The 19,015-nt window shown below is 49.8% G+C and overlaps 3 protein-coding genes across 4 annotated transcripts in view; 2 read left to right on the top strand and 1 right to left on the bottom strand.

The window, feature by feature from the left end:
- Positions 1-2,677: 2,677 nt before the first annotated feature.
- Positions 2,678-6,482, top strand: LOC121450773 (glycosylated lysosomal membrane protein). The gene is made up of 6 exons (XM_041656059.1): positions 2,678-2,814; positions 3,308-3,562; positions 3,721-3,912; positions 4,009-4,227; positions 5,651-5,907; positions 6,013-6,482. Exons 1-6 carry the CDS (start codon positions 2,698-2,700, stop codon positions 6,176-6,178), a joined length of 1,206 nt encoding a protein of 401 aa, XP_041511993.1. The 5' UTR covers positions 2,678-2,697; the 3' UTR covers positions 6,179-6,482.
- A 1,296-nt stretch (positions 6,483-7,778) lies between these two features.
- On the bottom strand, positions 7,779-11,802 carry Tmem79 (transmembrane protein 79). 2 transcript variants are annotated; one of them, XM_041655509.1, is made up of 4 exons: positions 11,715-11,802; positions 10,258-11,178; positions 9,835-10,048; positions 7,779-8,116 (listed from the first exon to the last, which is right to left on the bottom strand). In XM_041655509.1, exons 2-4 carry the CDS (start codon positions 11,033-11,035, stop codon positions 7,903-7,905), a joined length of 1,206 nt encoding a protein of 401 aa, XP_041511443.1. In that variant the 5' UTR covers positions 11,036-11,178; positions 11,715-11,802; the 3' UTR covers positions 7,779-7,902. The 2 variants fall into 2 exon arrangements, with proteins under 2 accessions (XP_041511443.1, XP_041511442.1); XM_041655508.1 differs by lacking the exon at positions 11,715-11,802 and adding an exon at positions 11,540-11,655.
- Positions 11,797-19,015, top strand: part of Smg5 (SMG5 nonsense mediated mRNA decay factor) — a 31,024-nt gene continuing 23,805 nt past the window's right edge. Inside the window, exons 1-2 of the mRNA XM_041655507.1 lie at positions 11,797-11,929; positions 14,965-15,216. Of these exons, the coding sequence (XP_041511441.1) occupies positions 15,143-15,216 (74 nt within the window). The 5' untranslated portion in view covers positions 11,797-11,929; positions 14,965-15,142. The remainder of the gene's footprint in view (positions 11,930-14,964; positions 15,217-19,015) is intronic.

The following is a 19,015-nucleotide window of genomic DNA, read 5'->3' on the forward strand; positions in this document are numbered from 1 at the left end:
GACCTGCCTGCCTGTGCCTCCGGAGTACTGCGATTAATGGCGCACGCCACCACCGCCTGGCTCAAATCTGTACTTTGTTTTTTTGTTTGTTTGTTTGTTTGTTTTTTGGGTTTTTTTTTTGTTGTTGTTGTTGTTGTTTTTTCAAGACAGGGTTTCTCTGTGGCTTTGGAGCCTGTCCTGGAACTAGCTCTGTAGACCCTGGTCTCGAACTCACAGAGATCCACCTGCCTCTGCCTCCCAAGTGCTGGGATTAAATCACCCGGCTCAAGTCTGTACTTTGTATATTTATTTGTCTAACAGTTAAGATTTTAGTTGGGGGGCTGGAGAGATGGCTCAGAGGTTAAGAGCATTGGCTGCTCTTCTAGAGGTCCTAAATTCAATTACCAGTACCCACATGGTGGCTCACACCATCTACAATGAGATCTGGCGCCCTCTTCTGGTGTGGAGGTGCACATGCCAGCAGAACACTGTATACATAATAAATCTTTTAAAAATAAAAAGATAGCCGGAGCCGGGCGATGGTGGCGCACGCCTTTAATCCCAGCACTCGGGAGGCAGAGGTAGGCGGATCTCTGTGAGTTCGAGACCAGCCTGGTCTAGAGAGCTAGTTCCAGGACAGGCTCCAAAGCCACAGAGAAACCCTGTCTCAAAAAAACAAAAAAAAAAAAAAAAAACATAAAAAGATAGCCGGGCGCTGGTGGCGCACGCCTTTAATCCCAGCACTTGGGAGGCAGAGGCAGGCGGATCTCTGTGAGTTCGAGACCAGCCTGGTCCACAAGAGCTAGTTCCAGGACAGACTCCAAAACCACAGAGAAACCCAGTCTCGAAAAAAACCAAATAAATAAATAAATAAATAATAAAATAAAATAAAAAGATTTTAGTTGGGACTGGAGAGATGGCTAAGAGCACTTTTGCTCTTCCAGGGAACCCGAGTTCCAGGACAGCCAGGGCTGTGTAAAGAAACCCTGTCTCGGGCTGGAGAGATGGCTCAGAGGTTAAGAGCATCGCCTGCTCTTCCAAAGGTCCTGAGTTCAATTCCCAGCAACCACACGGTGGCTCACAACCATCTGTAATGGGGTCTGGTGCCCTCTTCTGGCCTGCAGGCATACAAACAGAGAATTGTATGCATAATAAATTTAATAAATATTAAAATAAAAGAACCATCCATCAAAAAAAAAAAAAGAAACCCTGTCTCAAAAAGCAAAAAGCATGCATTCAGTCAAATTGTTGTATTGCATAACTTCATAATAAAAGTGTGAGCTCTTCGGGAATCTAATAACATGATCAAAAGGAACCCTCTGTGATGTTTTCATTACATAGTTGTGTATGTGTTTGTCATGCCAGAGGACAACTATCAGGAGTTGGTTCTCTCTTCCTCCGTGTAGGTTCTTCAGGTTTGAGGTCAGGTCATCAAGCTTGTTTGTCAAGTACCTGCTGAACCTTCTCTCAGGCCCAGAGTTTCTAATCCTCCTGTTTCCACCGCTGAGGGCTGGGATTACTGCCTGGCTTGGACCACCACATCCTCTTTAGTTGGTTTTTTGAAACGGGGGTTTCTCTTAGTCCTGACTGTCCTTGAACTTGCTCTGTAGATCAGGCTGGCCTCGAACTCAGAGTTTTACCTGCTTCTGCCTCCTGAGTGCTAGGATTAAAGGCGTGCTCCACCACCACCCAAGCACATTCTGTTTTTCTATGGTGCTGTAGAGAAAACACAGGACTTCATGCGTGCTATCTAGCCCTTCTGGGTTTGGGTTTGTTTTTTTGGGTTTTTTGTTTTGTTTTGTTTTGTTTTTCGAGACAGGGTTTCTTTGTAGCTTTGTAGCCTATCCTGGAACTAGCTCTTGTAGACCAGGCTGGCCCAGAACTCACAGAGGTCCACTTGCCTCTACCTCCCGAGTGCTGGGGTTAAAGGCGTGCACCGGCAGTTCTTTGATTTTAACTAAAGCTCTCCAGGCTGTCCTCAAGTTCATGGTGCTCCTCCTACCTCAGTCTTCAGAAGGCAGTGTTACAGAAGCAAGCCATCCCTCCCACCATACCTGAGGGTTCTTTAATTATCATTATTATTACTATACATTTCGTGTAGACACGAATGCCACAGAATGCATGTGTTAGTCAGGGTATGGCTTCTGGGAATTATTTTTCTCTTTCTACCATGTTGGTCCTGGATATCCAACTCATGTCAAACTTGGGGCACCTTTACCCACTGGGTCATCTTGGTGACCCCAGGGTTCTTGTTTTGTTTTCTTTTGAGACAGGGTTTCTCTGTATGTTCTTGGCTGTCCTGTAGCTCTGTTGACTAGGCTGGCCTTGAACTCACAGAGATCCGCCTGCCTCTGCCTTGGGAGTGCTGGGATTGAAGGTGTGCGGGTTCTTCTCTCTACCTTTCTGCCATGGTTCCACATGGAATTTACATCTGGGCATACATGCTAACCCAGTATATTGGATGGGACTGGCAAGGGGTCTGAGGAGAAGCAGGAGTATTTGCACAGCTGGTCTGGAATGTCTTCCAGGCCAACCTGTTAAGAATAATGTATCTTACCTTCAGCCTTCCTGACGCTATTTCAACTTGTGTTGACAACTGTGTTAATGGACGCGGTCTCTTTAAGAACTGGTTAGGTGGCCCGCCCTCTAAAGGGATCAGGAGGAAGGGAGTCATGTGACTCTGAGCCTCTTCCGCTGAGTTAAACTCCAAGCGGCTGTATGTGCCGCTGTTGGGAACCTTACTGGGGCTGGGTACCCTGTGCCCCAACCCCATGGCTCCTTTTGAGTCTTGTGTGTGCAGCTCCATTTGGCCTGCTGGGAGAAGAGACTCGCCAGGTAAGAGTTCTGGAATTAACGTAATAGATGCTTCCAGAAATACAACCTTTCTACAATGACTGGAATCTGGGGCAACGAAGGGGTGGAGGGTGGATGCAAGAGAGGAGTGACCCCAGAGAGCCAGCATGGAGCCATGAGTGATGGGAAGGACTGTGGAGGAGAGAATGCATGACGGCTTCCTGCCTTCTGGTGATGTCAAGCCATCGGAGCCCAGCAACAGGGAAGTTTGGGGATTTAAAAAGCCTTCTCAGGCCTAAGCCTTGATCGCCTCACCGAGGTCAGGGTAATCCTGGGATCTACCCTATTTCTTCTCAACCCTACATCTGCCCCTGATTCCAGGATTCCTCAATTTCCACACATCCCTCTTGCCTAGGCCTCAAAGGCCCTTGCCGTCCCTGGCATTGCCCAGGTCCTGTCCTCCACCCACAAACTGCTTCTTTGCCTGTGACCATCCCTGATCTTGTTCTCTCCATCCCACAATCCCATGTTCTAGGTATATATGGAGGTTATTTCCGGTGGACCAAATCCCCAGAACCTGCTTCATATCAGGGCAGTGGGCACCAACTCCACCCTGCACTATGTATGGGGCACCCTAGGGCCTCCAGCTGTGGTGCTGGTGGCCACCAACACCACACAGAGTGTCCTGAGTGTCAACTGGAATCTCCTGCTGTCTCCTGATCCCGATGGGGGTCTGATGGTGCTCCCCAAGGACAGCATCCAGTTTTCTTCTGCTCTTGTCTTCACCAGGGTGAGGGGGCCGAAAGCTCAGAGGGAAGAGCACAGGGACCAAGTTTCTTCTACCCAAAGGGAGAGGGGAGGGCTAAGGACAGGGTGGGTGGAGTTGGAGCGATCTGCAGGAGAATGTCGGAGGGAGGCAAGCCCAATTCCACTCCACCCTGTCCCCAGCTGCTTGAATTTGACAGCACCAAGGTCTCCGAAGGGGCAGCCCAGCCCTCAGGAAAGCAATACCCTCCCTACTCCTTGGCTGAGTTCTCCTGGAACAGCTCCTGGGACCGCACCATTCTGAGCTCCGCTTTCCAAGGCCACCCTATAGATGACCCTACTGGAGCATTTGCCAATGGCAGCCTGGCCTTCAAGGTGAGGTTGTGGGGAAGGAACTCAGAAGGCTGATCTGTGAGATGGGAGTATCCTTCAAGCACCATTCTCTTCACATGGCCTCCTCCTCCTCCCTAGGTCCAGGCCTTTTCGGGATCTGGCCGACCTGCCCAGCCCCCTCGCCTCCTGCACAGCGCAGACGCCTGCCAGCTAGAAGTTGCCCTGGTTGGAGCGTCTCCTCGTGGAAACCACTCCCTGTTTGGCCTAGAAGTGGCCACCTTGGATAGTGGCCTTGGCTGCCCTTCCGTGAAAGAGCTGCACTCCATCGACGATGAGTACGCACCTGCTGTCTTCCAGGTCCGGTCTCCACGGGGAGTAGACGGCTGGGAATATGAAGTGGGATCCTGTTAGCATCCCAGAAAAACCAACCAACCATTTATTACTTTTTAAAAAATGTGTTATTTTGCATGTGTGTTTGCAGGTGTGTATAGGTTCCTGTGGTGGCAAGAAGTGGGCATCAGATACCCTGGGGCTGGAATTACAAATGGTTGTGAGCCTCCTGACGTGGGTGCTGGAAGCTGGATTTTGGTTTTCTGCAAGAGCAGCAAGCCCTTGGCAAGCCCTCGGTCACTAAGCCATCATTCCAGCTGCTACCGCCCCCCCTTTTTTTTATAAAGATATTTATTAATTATGTATACAGCATTCTACTTGCATGTGTCCCTGAAGGCCAGAAGAGGGCACCAGATTTTATTACAGATGGTTGTGAGCCATCATGTGGTTGCTGGGAATTGAACTCAGAACCTCTGGAAGAACAGTCAGTGCTCTTAACCTCTGAGCCATCTCTTCAGCCCCATTGCCCCTTATTTTTAAAAGATTTTGTTTGTTTGTTTGTTGTTTTGTTTTTAATCGGGTCTCCCTATATAGTTTTTTTTTTTTTTTTTTTTTTTTTTTTTTGGTTTTTCGAGACAGGGTTTCTCTGTGGCTTTGGAGCCTGTCCTGGAACTAGCTCTGTAGACCAGGCTGGTCTCGAACTCACAGAGATCCGCCTGCCTCTGCCTCCCTAGTGCTGGGATTAAAGGCGTGCGCCACCATCGCCCGGCTTCCTATATAGTTCTTTTTTAAAAATATATTTACTTATTTATTATGTATACAATATTCTGTCTGTGCATATGTATGCAGGCCAGAAGAGGGCACCAGACCTCATTACAGATGGTTGTGAGCCACCATGTGGTTGCTGGGAATTGAACTCAGGGCCTTTGGATGGGCAGGCAATGCTCTTAACCACTGAGCCATCTCTCCAGCCCCTCCCTATATAATTCTGATTGACCTAGAACTCTTGCTATCTAGATCAGGCTGGCCTTGAACTTACAGAGGTTCATCTACTTTTACCTCCTGAGAGCTGGGATTAAATGCACGCACCACCACATATGGTCCCCGTTTATTAACAATACTCTGTCTGGATGCTTTTAGTGTTGGGCTGTACTGATGTATCACCTGACATCTCTGCCCTCCAAGGAAGCAGGCAAAAGCAGTGCTTCATGGTCTTCAGATGGGATTCTCTGTGACCCGGGGCCCAGAGGGAGCAATGGCAAAAGAGCAAGGCTGTGACTCTGCTCATCTCTCTACTCTATGTAGAGAGGACTGGGCCCTGCCACAACCGGCAATGCCCATCCTAGAACGACACTTAGCACTGGGGATGCTTGCTGGCCTCATTGCAGTAATCTGGGAGAGGCTGGCACAGGTGGGTTCATCTCTCTGCCTCTGTGGCCTTTCTCTCCAGCTGGACCAGTTGTTGTGGGACTCTTCACCATCTGGCTTCATGCAATGGCGACCAGTGGCTTTCTCTCAGAAGCAGCGGGGTCGAGAATCAGCCCTCCCCTGCCAGGTGTCCTCCCTTAACTACACCTTGGCACATTCGCTCCCTCGCTCACCTGTTGTCCAAGCCTTCTTTGGGTCCCAGAAAAACTTCTGTGCCTTCACTCTGACATTTGGGGCTCCCACAGGCCCTGGCTACTGGGACGAACACTACCTCTCCTGGTAAGAACCAAGGATTTGGGGAGGTCAATGTGGAGAAGGGCTGAGCCCCTCAGCCTTCCTTCCTAAGCTTGCTCACCTCCTTTTTTTAAAACCTTCTTGCTCTAGGTCAATGCTTCTGGGAGTGGGTGTCCCTCCAGTGGACTCCTTATCTCCACTGGTCCTTGGAATCATGGCAGTGGCCCTGGGAACTCCAGGGCTCCTGTTGCTGGGTGGAGGCCTGTTTCTGCTGCTGCGACACAAGCTGTATTCTGAGTACCAGTCCATCAACTGAACTGCAGATGGAGGGGCAGGACCACATGCCTTGCTGTGCCTCACACCTTGGAGGGGAGAGGGGCAGTGTTGTCATTTGCTTTTCTGCAGAACCTCAAAAGCCAGCCTCAGCTTACTGGGGCTCCCTGGGAGAGGCTAGAATTACTGGGAAAAGGAAGGGCCCCCTTGATGTTCCTTCTCTGTCATTTACCACTCTCCTTTCCCTTGGGTAAGACTTGAAGGCCTACAGTGAGCGCCTGGTTGGCTGCCCTAAGGTGCATGAAATAGACATATTTTTCCCAAAAAAGATTTCAACTTCTCTCTTATTTTTAAATGAGATTTATGTATTTTATATGTGTGAATATTTTGCCTGCTTGTGTGGATGTGCACTACATTTGTATGTGCGTGCACGAGAGACAGAGAGAGTATTGCCTGTGGAGGTCAAAAGAAGGCACTAGATCCCCTGGAACTGGAGTTACAGATGGTTGTAAACCACCATACAGGTAATGGGGATTGAACCAGGGTCCTTTGCTAGAACAAGTGCTCCTAACCACGGAGCCATCCATGTCTCCAGTCCAGATTCCGATCTCTTTCTCTCTTTTTGAGACGGGGTTTCTCTGTGTAGCCCTGGCTGTCCTGGAACTCACTCTGTAGACCAGGCTGGTCTCAAACTCAGAGATCCCCTGGCCTTTACCTCCCAAGCGCCAAGATTAAAGGCCTGTGCCATCATGCCAGGCTAGGTCCAGCAAATGGGAAGAGTGAGAGACAGACTTCCAAGGCAATAGGCAACTTCTATTTGAGGGCACATTTTCTCGCCAATCCTAGTGGTCTCTCCCTAAGCCTCTTGTGAAGCACCCTCCACCCCTTGATCTTGATGCCAGGAGGTGACTTATGTCCTGGGGGTGGGGAGGTTAGCAGGAAGAACGAGCCATGGGAAGCAGGCCATGATTTATTACATACTCGCACATACATACTGGACAAGTAGTCATTGCCATCCCAGCCACTACATGGGAATCCATCCACAGTTCTTTTGGAGGTTTCATCTCTCTGCCACCCCAAATCCCCCCACACACCTTTTTTTTAAAACCTTAGTACTAAGCCGGGCGGTGGTGGCGCACGCCTTTAATCCCAGCACTTGGGAGGCAGAGGCAGGCGGATCTCTGTGAGTTCGAGACCAGCCTGGTCCACAAGAGCTAGTTCCAGGACAGGCTCCAAAACCACAGAGAAACCCTGTCTCGAAAACCCCCCCCAAAAAAAAAAAAAAAAAAAAAACCTTAGTACTTCCTGGAAGTTTGCAAAGTGGAAGGTTATAGGAACCCATGTAGGCTGGGAGGAGGAAGGTCACAGCTTGACCGAGACAGGCCCCTTAGGAAGGCTTTCACCTCATGTCAACGATGGCAAAGTCCTTGTCTGATGAGAACCAACCTCTACGCTTGGGCTTAGGCAGACAGTTCAGGTTGGCCTGTGGTTCTACACCTCTGGTCTACAGGAAGCTGGGACCTTAGCCTTGGCTTGGCACGGTGGAGGGCTGCCCAAAAAGGAGTATACTTCTCCAGTCTCTGCCTTAGGCTCTCGCACTCCAGGGGTACAGCACAACTAGAAGAGAACTGGGGTGTCTGGGCTCCTTTGGATGGGGCCCCTAAGTAGCAAGGTACCTCCCATCTAAGGTCTATGATCCGGGCAAAGGCCAGGCCTGCAACTGTTTCATGGAGGTGCTGAAAGACCCCTACACAGCCCTAGGGCAGCTCAGCCCCATGAGCGTGACCTGTAGTCAGAGAGGGATCGAACGTGGTCCGGATAGTCCAAGCGGCTCTCCGAGGCAGTGAGCATGCGCTCCGGCTCCACCAAGAACATGTAGTAGAGGTTCCACATCAGCATGGCCAACAGCGGCAGGAAAGTCAGCCCGTAGCCAAAGCCTCGGAAGGAGCGGCCGACAGCAAAGGTCAGCCAGTAAATCAGCCTGTGGGAGCATGACAAAGGTTATCTACTCTCCAGGGCCCATCTGGCTAAATCTCAGAAGCAGACAGCGGGAGACCAGTTGGGAGCGGGTGCCAAGACTGGTACTACTACAAACATCCGGTTTATATGTATTGAACATACAATGTTTACTTTCCCACATCTCTGAAGTGAGAATATTATTCCCTGTCTTCTCTTTTATTTACTATTTAAAATTAAAGTGAGTCAAATTAATTTCATTTTTAATTAAATTACAATTAAATGTTCATTTATGTGATTTACAGATTTTCAGGCCAGTGTGGGCTACATTTTGAGATCCTGTCTCAATAAAAATAAAATTTAGGCCGAGCGGTGGTGGTGCACGCCTTTAATCCCAGCACTCAGGAGGCAGAGGCAGGCGGATCTCTGTGAGTTCGAGACCAGCCTGGTCTACAAGAGCTAGTTCCAGGACAGGAACCAAAAAGCTACGGAGAAACCCTGTCTCGAAAATCCAAAAAATAAAATAAAATAATATTCACTGATGACTCAAATTGAATGAAAGAAAAGTGGGGCGGCCGTGAGGGTGACCTGGCCTCTAGGTAGAAAGTGCTGCTCACCAACAGGCAGACTTCCTGCCCGCTGGAGTGGGCTCCAAGGGTCCCAGCCTTTAACCACTAGACGAGGAGGCTGCTCAAGTGCAGTAACTCATCTGTGTTGTCCACGGCTGAACCATGAAGGTCGGGGTCAGGGCAGTCTATTTATTTGTTTCTTTATTTCATATCACTTTATTTTATTTTTCAAGGCAGGGTTTCTCTGTGTAGCCCTGGCTGTTCTGGAACTCACTCTGTACACCAGGCTGGCCTCAAATGCAGAGATTCACCTGCTCATTTTGTTTTTTGAGACAAGGTCGTAGTTGTATTGTACTGGTTGACCCAGAACTCACTATGCAATTCAGGTTGACTTGAACTCTTGTCTCAGCCCCCTAAGTACTGTGATTGCAGACCCGAGTGAGCTACTACATCAGCTTTAGGGCAGTTTCCAGCACTGCGTAATAAAGAACTTTCATGGGGCAGTGGCGTTGCAGCCTTTAATATCAGTACTTGGAAGGTAGAGGCGGGTGAATCTCTGTGAGTTCGAGGCCAGCCTGGTCCAGGACAGCGAGGGCTGTTACAAAGAAATACCCTGTCTCAGAAAAAGAGAAAGGAAGGAAGGAAGGAAGGAAAAAGAAACAAAGAAAAAAAGAGAACTTTCTAGCAATTAGAATGCTTAAACCTGGAAGGGGGTGTGGTGGTGATCCCAGCACTGGAGAGGGTGAGACAGGAGGATTACCACCAAGAGTTTGTGTTCAGGCTGCATGGTGAGATGGTGACTGCCTCAATCAAAATAAAGCAGAAAATGTCGCACATAGCCAATTTTTAAAGCTTTTTGACTAGAGTGTCACAGACTAGAGGAGTACCTTCAGGGGACGCACTAAATTCCACCTGAGGTTAGGAGTAGGATGGTCAGTCCTGTGCTTAGATGAGTCTCTGTACCAAAGTAAACAACATTCAGAAGCTCCCTATTGGCACACCTCTGAGAGCAGCTTCTGAAGGAGAAGGGAGCTGAGCGCCTGCTTCCCAGTGAAGACAAGTGTGCGCGCAGAAATCCTCAGGCTTCCGTTCTCCAGACCTTCAGCCCCTGGAGGTTCTGGCACTTTCACTTCCTCACGCCTCCCCAACCGTGGCCACCACAGCCCCTACTCACCGAGACACAGCAAACAGACCAGTGAGCAGAGGCAGCAGTTTGAGGGTGTCCTGGGGCAGATAGGTGGAAAGGACGGCCAGGTTAAAGAAGTAGAGGATGAAGAGTTGCACGGACTGGGCCACGTACTGCCGGTGGATCTCTACTTCCCGCCGCGGCTCTCCAAAGGGCCGGAGGGCGGAGAAGCACAGCAGGCTCAGGCCGTACACTACGAGCCCTGCAGGGGAGGAAGCACGGGGGTCAGAAACGGCAGGCCGGCTCCTGGGTCAAGACTGCAGAGGGATCACAAACGCTCTCTGGAAGAGAGGGAGCAGAGTTGCAGGTTTGAGGTGCCCTGAACCGTTCCAACAGAATGAAGAGAAAGTACCCTAACCAAGTCTCTGTAGTTCTCTTCCCAGGTAACCCTTCTCCACCGCCCAGACTCACCTAGTACGATAGGGAAGGTGGCAAAGACCCCACAGCGTAGGGTGTAGATCAAGCGGGAACTCATGGTGGGCAGCCTCGGAGCATCGAAGGGCAGGAAGGCGTAAGCTCCATACAGCAGGCAGGGGAAGAAAATGAGAGCAGCAGCCACCGAGCCTACAGCCCTCAGCGCCTCGCGGCCTCCACAGCTCCCGCAGCCCCCACAAGACCGGCCAGGGGGTCTCACAACTGCCTCAGCCCACTTGCGCTCTGGAAGCTCATGGTGGCTGAGTCGGGTTGGCAGGAAATTCCTACGCTCAGCCTGTCCGGCCTTACGATGCACAATGCACTCCTCCTGCGGCCTCCGCTCAATGCACTGTAAATCAATAGGCACGAAGGCCCTAACTGACTTCTCAGGGAGCAAACTGGCATCATCTTTGAGCGGTTCCTCCGACTTAGGGAGCGGTTCCTCCGACTTAGGGAGTGGTTCCAACTCTAAGGGCTCTGGTTCAATATCTCGCCAGCCTGGGGGATCTGGAAGCGGGACGATGTACTGGGGGTCAGTTCCCCAAGGCAAAGTCGCGGCTTCACTGATAGTGCTGTCTGGACCATCCTCGGGCCCCTCTCTGACTGTAGGGGAACCAACTGAAGACCCCAGTCTGAGAGACTCAGCTCCAGGGGACTCAGTCCCATCTTCTCCCTCCAGCTGCCGGTCAGTGGGGGCTAAAGCTCGTGGTAAGCTCTTCTCTGGAGCCTCAGGTGCCTTCATTTCCAGCAGGGCCAGTGTCTCCTGTTCTGTCATCGTGAGGCTTCAGTTCTGAGGTCTACCCCAAGATGATATCATCCTAAAGGGAGTGGGGTAAGTTCTGTGAAAATACCTTGTCTTCTGGCCCCAGGACAGTTCCTCAAACTGGATTGCACCAGGGCAGCCGGCCTCATGGGACTCTAGGGAGAACACAGTGCGGAGGAAGGTGTTGAGACAGAGGGCGGTGGCAGAGGCAGGGCTAAGGGTGAGTCAGGGGGCACAAGCCCTGGCAGCTGTGACCTCAGCCTACGCCTACACCTGCCTTCTACGCTCTCCACCAAAACCCCCGGATTCATGGCCATGGAATGGGAAGAACTTCTTTACAACTGAGAATCATTCTATGGAGAAACTGCCCCTTCACCCTTCCACTTGCCCTTTGCCCTGCAGATCTCAGCCTGGAACTCTGTTAGCAGCTGGTACCAGTGGCCAGATACTCAGTTCCTTAGTCCCCAGTCCAGAAACCAGTCATTTTCTGAACTCCCCCACCCTTGCCAGTCTCACCCAATTCAACAGGGCTGGGCCCCACTCAGACTTCCAACTCTAGTGAGGCTGTTCCCTTGTCTTTCTTTCCTCCCTGCCACTCTCCAGTTCACTGTTTCTGGTCTGGGCTCTTTTTCCTCTTTCACTTCTAGGGCCCCTCCTACCCTGGCCCTTTGGACCCAAGATACCCTCTTACTTTCCATCCACGGAGAGGGAGAGACGAGGATCCCCAGAAAGGAACTGCCCCGCTCCTACCTGGCTCTGCAAGTATTTCCCAGTCTCCCTCCCCTTACCTGTGTCTCCAAACCTGTCTGACCAGAGCAGGTGGGGCTCAGATTAAAGGCGCAGGCCCTGCCCTACAGAACCTGCCAGCTGACAGAGCTCTACAGGAGGAGGGCATCCTATTTCAAAGTAAGGGTGCAGCTGGACATTGAGGCGTGGATGTTAGATGTTCTGGATGTGTAAGAGCTTCCAGGTCAGGAAGGCATCAGGGAAAACATGGGATTGTATGACAAAGGGTACTTAGAGGAAGTTGGGAAAAAGATGATATTTGCAAATTTGTTCATTCTGTAAATGTTTATTGAGTATCTGTTATTAATAATGCGCTATTCAGCTGGGTGAAGGTTGCACACACCTTTAATCCCAACACTGGGAGGCAGATGCAGGAGGATCCCTGAGTTCAAGGCCAGCCTGGTCTACAGAGAAAGTTCCAGGACAGGCTCCAAAGCTACAGAGAAACACAACACAAAATCACACTGAATCAGTGAGAGAATTTCAGTAGGGAAAGCTTCTTTAAAGTGACATTTAGGGGTTGGAGAGATGGCTTAGAGGTTAGGAGCACTGGCTGTTGTTCCAGAGGTCCTGAGTTAATTTCCCAGCAACCACATGGTGGCTTGCTGTCATCTGTACTGAGATCTGGTGCTGGTGCCTCTTCTAGCGTGTAGGCATGCATTCCAAAACACTATACATAAGAAATCTTCAAAAGTTGAAACCCAGTGGTCATTCAGGTTTCTGACTGATCCTTGTAGAGGAACAGCAAGCCAAAGCCCAGCAGATGGAAAAGACTTCAGGCTGTTTCAGAAACAAAAGGAAGGCCGGGCGATGGTGGTGCATGCCTTTAATCCCAGCACTCGGGAGGCAGAGGCAGGCGGATCTCTGTGAGTTCGAGACCAGCCTGGTCTACAGAGCTAGTTCCAGGACAGGCTCCAAAGCCACAGAGAAACCCTGTCTCAAAAAAACCAAAAAAAAAAAAAAAAAAAAAAAAAAAACAAAACAAAAGGAAGGCTTGTGGGCCCGGAGCCAGGAGCATAGCAGTATATACACATACAGGACCCCAGACACCTTAGCTTAGGTTTATGGTTAGGGCTGGCAAAATGGCTCATTAGGTAAGGGTACTTACTGCCAAGTCTAATTATCTGAATTTGATCTCTAGGAACTACATTGTGTTGTTTTTTTTTTTTTTTCTTTCTGAAGCTGAGGACCAAACCCAGGGCCTTGCACTTGCTAGGCAAGCCCTCTACCACTGAGCTAAATCCCCAACCCCTAGGAACTACATTGTGGAAGGAGAAAAGGGACTTCCCCAAGTTCTCTGTCAACCACAGGTGTGCCGTGGTGGAACACATGCCACCACACATATACACGCGGAATACCTGAATCTAGTGTCTCTGGTGGCCACGGCTCCTCCCCCAGCAGCCATCAACTTCTAGTGCTCCTCCCCACACCCATGCCTGGACTCCATGCAGTCATGGGTGTTAAGTTCCTGTGTGCAACCATTCTGTTGTGTCTGGAAAATACTGTCTAGATGCAGCGCTCTGCTACCTCAGACTCTTAAAACCTTTTCACTGCTCCTCTTCCTCCATCATTTCTGTGTCTTGGGGTAGCTGTCCTAACTAATTAGTTTTTATTTGACGTGCATTGGTGTTTTGCCTGCATGTATGTCTGTCTGCGTGAGGGTGTCGGATCCCCTGGAACTGGAGTTACAAAAGGTTGTGAGCTCATGTAGGTGCTGGGAATTGGATGTGGGTTCTCTGGAAGAGCAGCTAGTGTTCTTAACCACTGAGCCTGTTAGGCCCAGATCACAGAATCCCCCAAAACCAACTAGGAGACTGAGTTCTGTATGTAAAAGCAAAGAGCCTTTATTCTTACACAAGTTTGCAAACTCGGACTCTCTGTGTGTCCAACGTACTGGAGTGATGGGAGAGCCCCAGCTCAGTTAGGGTTGGGCACAGGTGAGGGTGAGAGATCTCTAAGGTTCAGGACCCCAATTGGCTGACATTTGTCTAGGGGTGTCCTGGTGAAAAGCTATGGGTGTGTGCTGGCAGGTGATCCTATCTACAAGAGTTGGAATGTTAGGAATTTCCTTTGGATGATCTGTTCCTAGGTGGTCTCAGTTTGTGGTGTTTCTCGGAAGCAGGTATTGCCTTAGGTTTGTAAACTATTGAGACTCAGGCCTACCCAGCTTGTCATGACTGGGTCCTACGAACCACTTCTCCAGCCTCCAGTTGTCCCATTTAGAGCTGAGCACTCCATTCTCTCTTTTTTTTTCTTCCCTTGAAACCAATTTTTTTTTTAAAAATATTTATTTATCACAGAGAAACCCTGTCTCAAAAAAAAAAAAAACAAAACCAACAAAACATTTAAAAAAAATATTTATTTATTATGTATACATTATTCTGTGTGTATGCCTACAGGCCAGAAGAGGGCACCAGACCTCATTACAGATGGTTGTGAGCCACCATGTGGTTGCTGGGAATTGAACTCAGGACCTTTGGAAGAGCAGGCAGTGCTCTTAACCTCTGAGCCATCTCTCCAGCCCTTGAAACTAATTTTTTAAAAATATTTATTTATTATGTACACAATATTCTGTGTGTATGCCTGAAGGCCAGAAGAGGGCGCCAGACCTCTTTACAGATGGTTGTGAGCCACCATGTGGTTGCTGGGAACTGAACTCAGGACCTTTGGAAGAGCAGGCAATGCTCTTAACCACTGAGCATCTCTCCAGCCCCGAAACTAATTTAAAAAAAAAAATCTCATTTTATCAAGGGGTGGGGCATGCCCTGGAGCACGCGTGCCCGAGTGGATTCACCTTACACCACGTGGGTTCCAGGGGTCGAGCTTAGGTTGGCCGCAAGCGCCTTTATCCGCCGAGTCACCTCGCCAAGGCGCTCTTTTTAAAAATTTATCTATTTATTGAAACAGGGTCTCGCTAGGAAACCGGGCTGGGAACTTGCCGCAGGCTGCTTAGGCTCCCTAAGTGGTAGGACGTTAAGTCTGCTCTAGTACGCCCGGTTTCTCTGACATCTTTGACAATAAAATGTCCCTCAAGGACTTTAGAATGGCCCAGCAGAAACCATGCTGCCCAGAATAAGTCCGAGGAACTTCCCGGAGAGAAAACAATTTTTCGCGAGATTTGGTGGAGCGGTCACTGATCCGCAGTTTTGCGGCAGCTATCGCGAGATTTGACAGGCGGAGGAGGAGCCATCTCAGGCAGCCGCCTCACAGCGATGGCGGCCGAGCAGGGCCGGCGGCGGTGGCGGCTGCGGCTACGGCTGGAGACGGCGGTGGAGGAACCAGCGGTGGGTGGCGGGGGCCTGTGACCAGGAGTTGCCCCCGGGCCCAGGCACCATGAGCCAAGGCCCCCCGCCAGTGGAGAGCGGCGAGCCCGAAGCAAAGGTCCTCCACACCAAGCGGCTTTACCGGTGAGAGGGCCGGGGCGTGTGTGCAGCCACGGCGGGGAAGCGGGGCGGCGAGGGGCGGGGCCTGCGGCGGGCGGGCCCGACGAGGGCCGGGGTGCAGCCTGGGAGCGGGCGGGCGGGCGGGCGGGCGAGCCAGCCGGGGGAAGCCGAGAGCAATTGGGTGGGTGGGAGGTTTGAAGCGCGTGCGGAAACCCTTGGTGCAGTGAGCTTAGCGTGCCGCGGGGCTTTTCGGGACGCGAGAGATCCGGAGGGAATTGGGGGCTAGAAGGGTTGGGTAGGTGAGGATGGGGGTCGCGGGTGGAAAAATCCGAAGGGGACTGGAGCTCAGAACCCCGCTGAGCACCGTGGTTTACTGGAAACAGTTCTTGACTGAAGTTCACAGAAACAGGTTCATGCCCTTGATTTGCCCCTCTCGCAGTGTGACCTTGGGCCTCAGTTTCTTCTTCCTTAAAAGGAAGGATTTCGGGCTGGAGAGGTGGCTCAGCTCTTCCAGGAGACCTGGGTTCAATTCCCATCACCCACATGGTAGCTCATAGCTGTAACTCTGTTTTCAGGGGAATCTGACACCCTCACATAGACATGCATTCAGGCAAAACACCAATGCACAAAAAAATAAAAATAAATCATCTTTTTAAAAAGGAATTTCAAATTATAAAAAATGGATTTAATTTGAATACACTCTGAAGTCCTTTATGGCTCAAATTTCGTGGACTCTGAATGAGAGAAAAAAGGTCGAAGACTAGTTGTCGCCTAGGGAGAGCCGTGAAGGATGTTGGATCCTAGTATTCGAGTTGCCATTGACTCAGTTCCTCATTCCTTACAGTCTGTGTCCACACTCTTGTGTAGCTCATAGTTCCCAGAGCCGACTCACAGGAGGGCGAAGTGGAGACCACGATGAGTTTTCTGTCTTCTAGTGGCAAGTGGGTTCTCATTTCCCTCAGACCTGCTGAATGGAGGTGTTTGCCTGAGAAGCATGCTGGCCCTGTCCAGTCTCGGCAGTGGAAGAACTAGGAGCTGGCAGTGTTCGTGTGTTCTGCCTCTTGAAGGTGAAAGGCAGTCGAGGCTCTTCCAGAAATAGGAAGGTGATCCCCATCAGCAGCCCCTGGCCTCTCACTGTGGGTCCCCAAGGGTTGGTCCCCAGGCTGAGGAGTTCCCTGGAGATGGCTTGTGTGACTAGCAGTGCTGCTGAGTGCTGAGTTGCCTGTCAGGAACAGCGTGGGCAGTGTCTGTGCTGTTCCTTACTCGCTTCTGGCCAGTCTTCTGATTGTGTTGGTTGAGTTGGCTTTCTCAAACCGTGGTTTCACAGGACTGACAGATTGAGCTAGTGTGTTCACAGTACATGGCTGTGTGTGTGTGTGTGCGTGTGTGTGTGTGTGTGTGTGTGTGTGTGTGTGCGTGTGTGTGCGCGCGCGTGTGCGCACGTATGGGTTGTCTGTGATTGTGTTGGCTTTGAGTAGGGTAAACGTTTGATTTTTTTTCTTTTTTGAGACAGGGTTTCTCTGTAGCTTTGGAGCCTGTCCTGGAACTTGCTCTGTAGACCAGGCTGGCCTCGAACTCACAGAGAGAGTGCTGGGATTAAAGGCCCTGTGCCACCATTGCCGGATTCCCACATGCAATTTTTTTGTTTGTTTATTCGAGACAGAGTTCCTTTGTAGTTTTGGAGCCTGTCCTGGAACTAGCTCTGTAGACTAGGCTGGCCTCAAACTCACAGAGATCCGCCTGCCTCGACCTCCCGAGTGCTGGGATTGAATGCGTGTGCCCCCCCTCCCATTGAGTAGGTGTAGTAAGAGTATAGGTGTTTTATTTTTTTGTTGCTGTTGCTCTAAGACTGAACCCAATGTCTCCACTAAACTACACCCCCAGTCCAAATGTTTGTACTTTATGAACAGGTAAACATTTGAGGCCACCAGTGTGTGTGTGAGGCATTGATAATGACGGTCTGACTTTTGATAAATGTTTGTTAGGCTGTGGAGCTGTCGTTGAGCTTAAATAAATTGAGAAACTCCCACAGATAGCTGTCTACAAATATGCCATTTTGATATCTTTTTTTTTTAATATTTATTTATTTATTATGTATACAATATTCTGTCTGTGTGTATGTCTGCAGGCCAGAAGAGGGCACCAGACCTCATTACAGATGGTTGTGAGCCACCATGTGGTTGCTGGGAATTGAACTCAGGACCTTTGGAAGAGCAGGCAATGCTCTTAACCACTGAGCCATCTCTCCAGCCCCCCATTTTGATATCTTTTAAGACTATCTGGAGGAGAAGAAACAGGAAAAGAGTTGCTGGAAAATCTACAAACACCAATTGATTTATTAGGCCAGTTATATTCTGTTTTTGTTTTAAATTACTTTCTTTATACTACAGTGATTTGAATTTTCATGGGTTGTCAAAGGAAGATTACAGTTTCTTTTTGTTTTTTGTTTTTTTTTTTTTTCCCGAGACAGGGTTTCTCTGTGGCTTTGGAGCCTGTCCTGGAACTAGCTCTGTAGACCAGGCTGGTCTCAAACTCACAGAGATCCGCCTGCCTCTGCCTCCCGAGTGCTGGGATTAAAGGCGTGCGCCACCACCGCCCGGCGGAAGATTACAGTTTCTTGAAGAAGCTTATAATCTGGTAGACAGTAGGGGAAAGGGTGCTAAGTGCTCTCAGATTTAAGCATTTGTTCTTGGAGCTTTCTAAAGTATCAGATATTAGCTTACAGGATTTTTTTGTTGTTGTTTTGTTTTGTAATTGAGAACGGAAGGAAGTCTCTGGAGCCTGTTCATAAAGTACAAACATTTGGACCAGGGGTGTAGTTTAGTGGAGACACTGGGTTCGGTCTTAGAGCTACAGCAACAAAAAATAAAACACCTATACTCTTACTACACCTTATTACACCTATACTCTTACTACTGCACCTACCACCATTTGGACTCAGGAAGCTTAGACAGGATAATCACTTGAACTCAGGAGTTTGAGGACAGCAAGATCCTCCGCCCCACCCCCCACCCCTCGAAAGCAAATAAAAAACTCAGTCCAAGGGACTAAGCTGCTGCCTGTGATATCGAGGTCCAGATTATAACTGAATTTCAGAATATTGAGTTGTCAAGCTTGCCTCCCACCCACTCCTCAGCTGGGTGCTGCAGTCACTCGGCCTGTATAGGGCAGCTGTTAGCGCTGAGCTGCTGGGTTACACAGAATCTAAGCCTGCTGTGGACCTTTTTCTTGGTTTGTTCTGGAAGTCATCAGTCTCTGTTTTTGGATTGCCTTTGCGTCCACAGCAGAGACCAATGTGCCTGCTCCATAGCTTCTACCTGTCCTCTAGAGAAGAGCCTACCTTTCTATATTAGTTAGGAAAGCTTGGCTTGTAGCTTAGCTTGTAGCTTCCTAACTAGCCCCCCCCCCCCCATTATTTTGGTTTTTCCTTTTTTTTTTCTTTTCTTTTTTTTTTTTTTTTTTTTTTTGGTTTTTCGAGACAGGGTTTCTCTGTAGCTTTGGAGCCTGTCCTGGAGCTCCCTTTGTAGACCAGGCTGGCCTCGAACTCACAGAGATCGCCTGCCTCTGCCTCCTGAGTGCTGGGATTAAAGGTGTGCGCCACCACCACCGGCTCCTAACTAGCTCTTTTATCTAAAAATAACCCCTTTTTGTTTGTTTGTTTGTTTGTTTGTTTGTTTTTGAGACAGGGTTTCCTTGTGTGACAGTCCTAGCTGTTCTGGAACTAGCTCTCTTAGAACAGGCTGGCTTCGAACTCACAGGGATTCACCTGCCTTTGCCTCCTGAGTGCTGGGATTAAAGGCGTGCTCCACTACCGCCTGGCCAA

This window comes from Microtus oregoni, unplaced genomic scaffold (genome assembly GCF_018167655.1).
Source record: "Microtus oregoni isolate MIOR12 unplaced genomic scaffold, Mior012 000007F_ref0000211, whole genome shotgun sequence".
In the NCBI taxonomy this organism is placed as follows: domain Eukaryota; kingdom Metazoa; phylum Chordata; class Mammalia; order Rodentia; family Cricetidae; genus Microtus; species Microtus oregoni.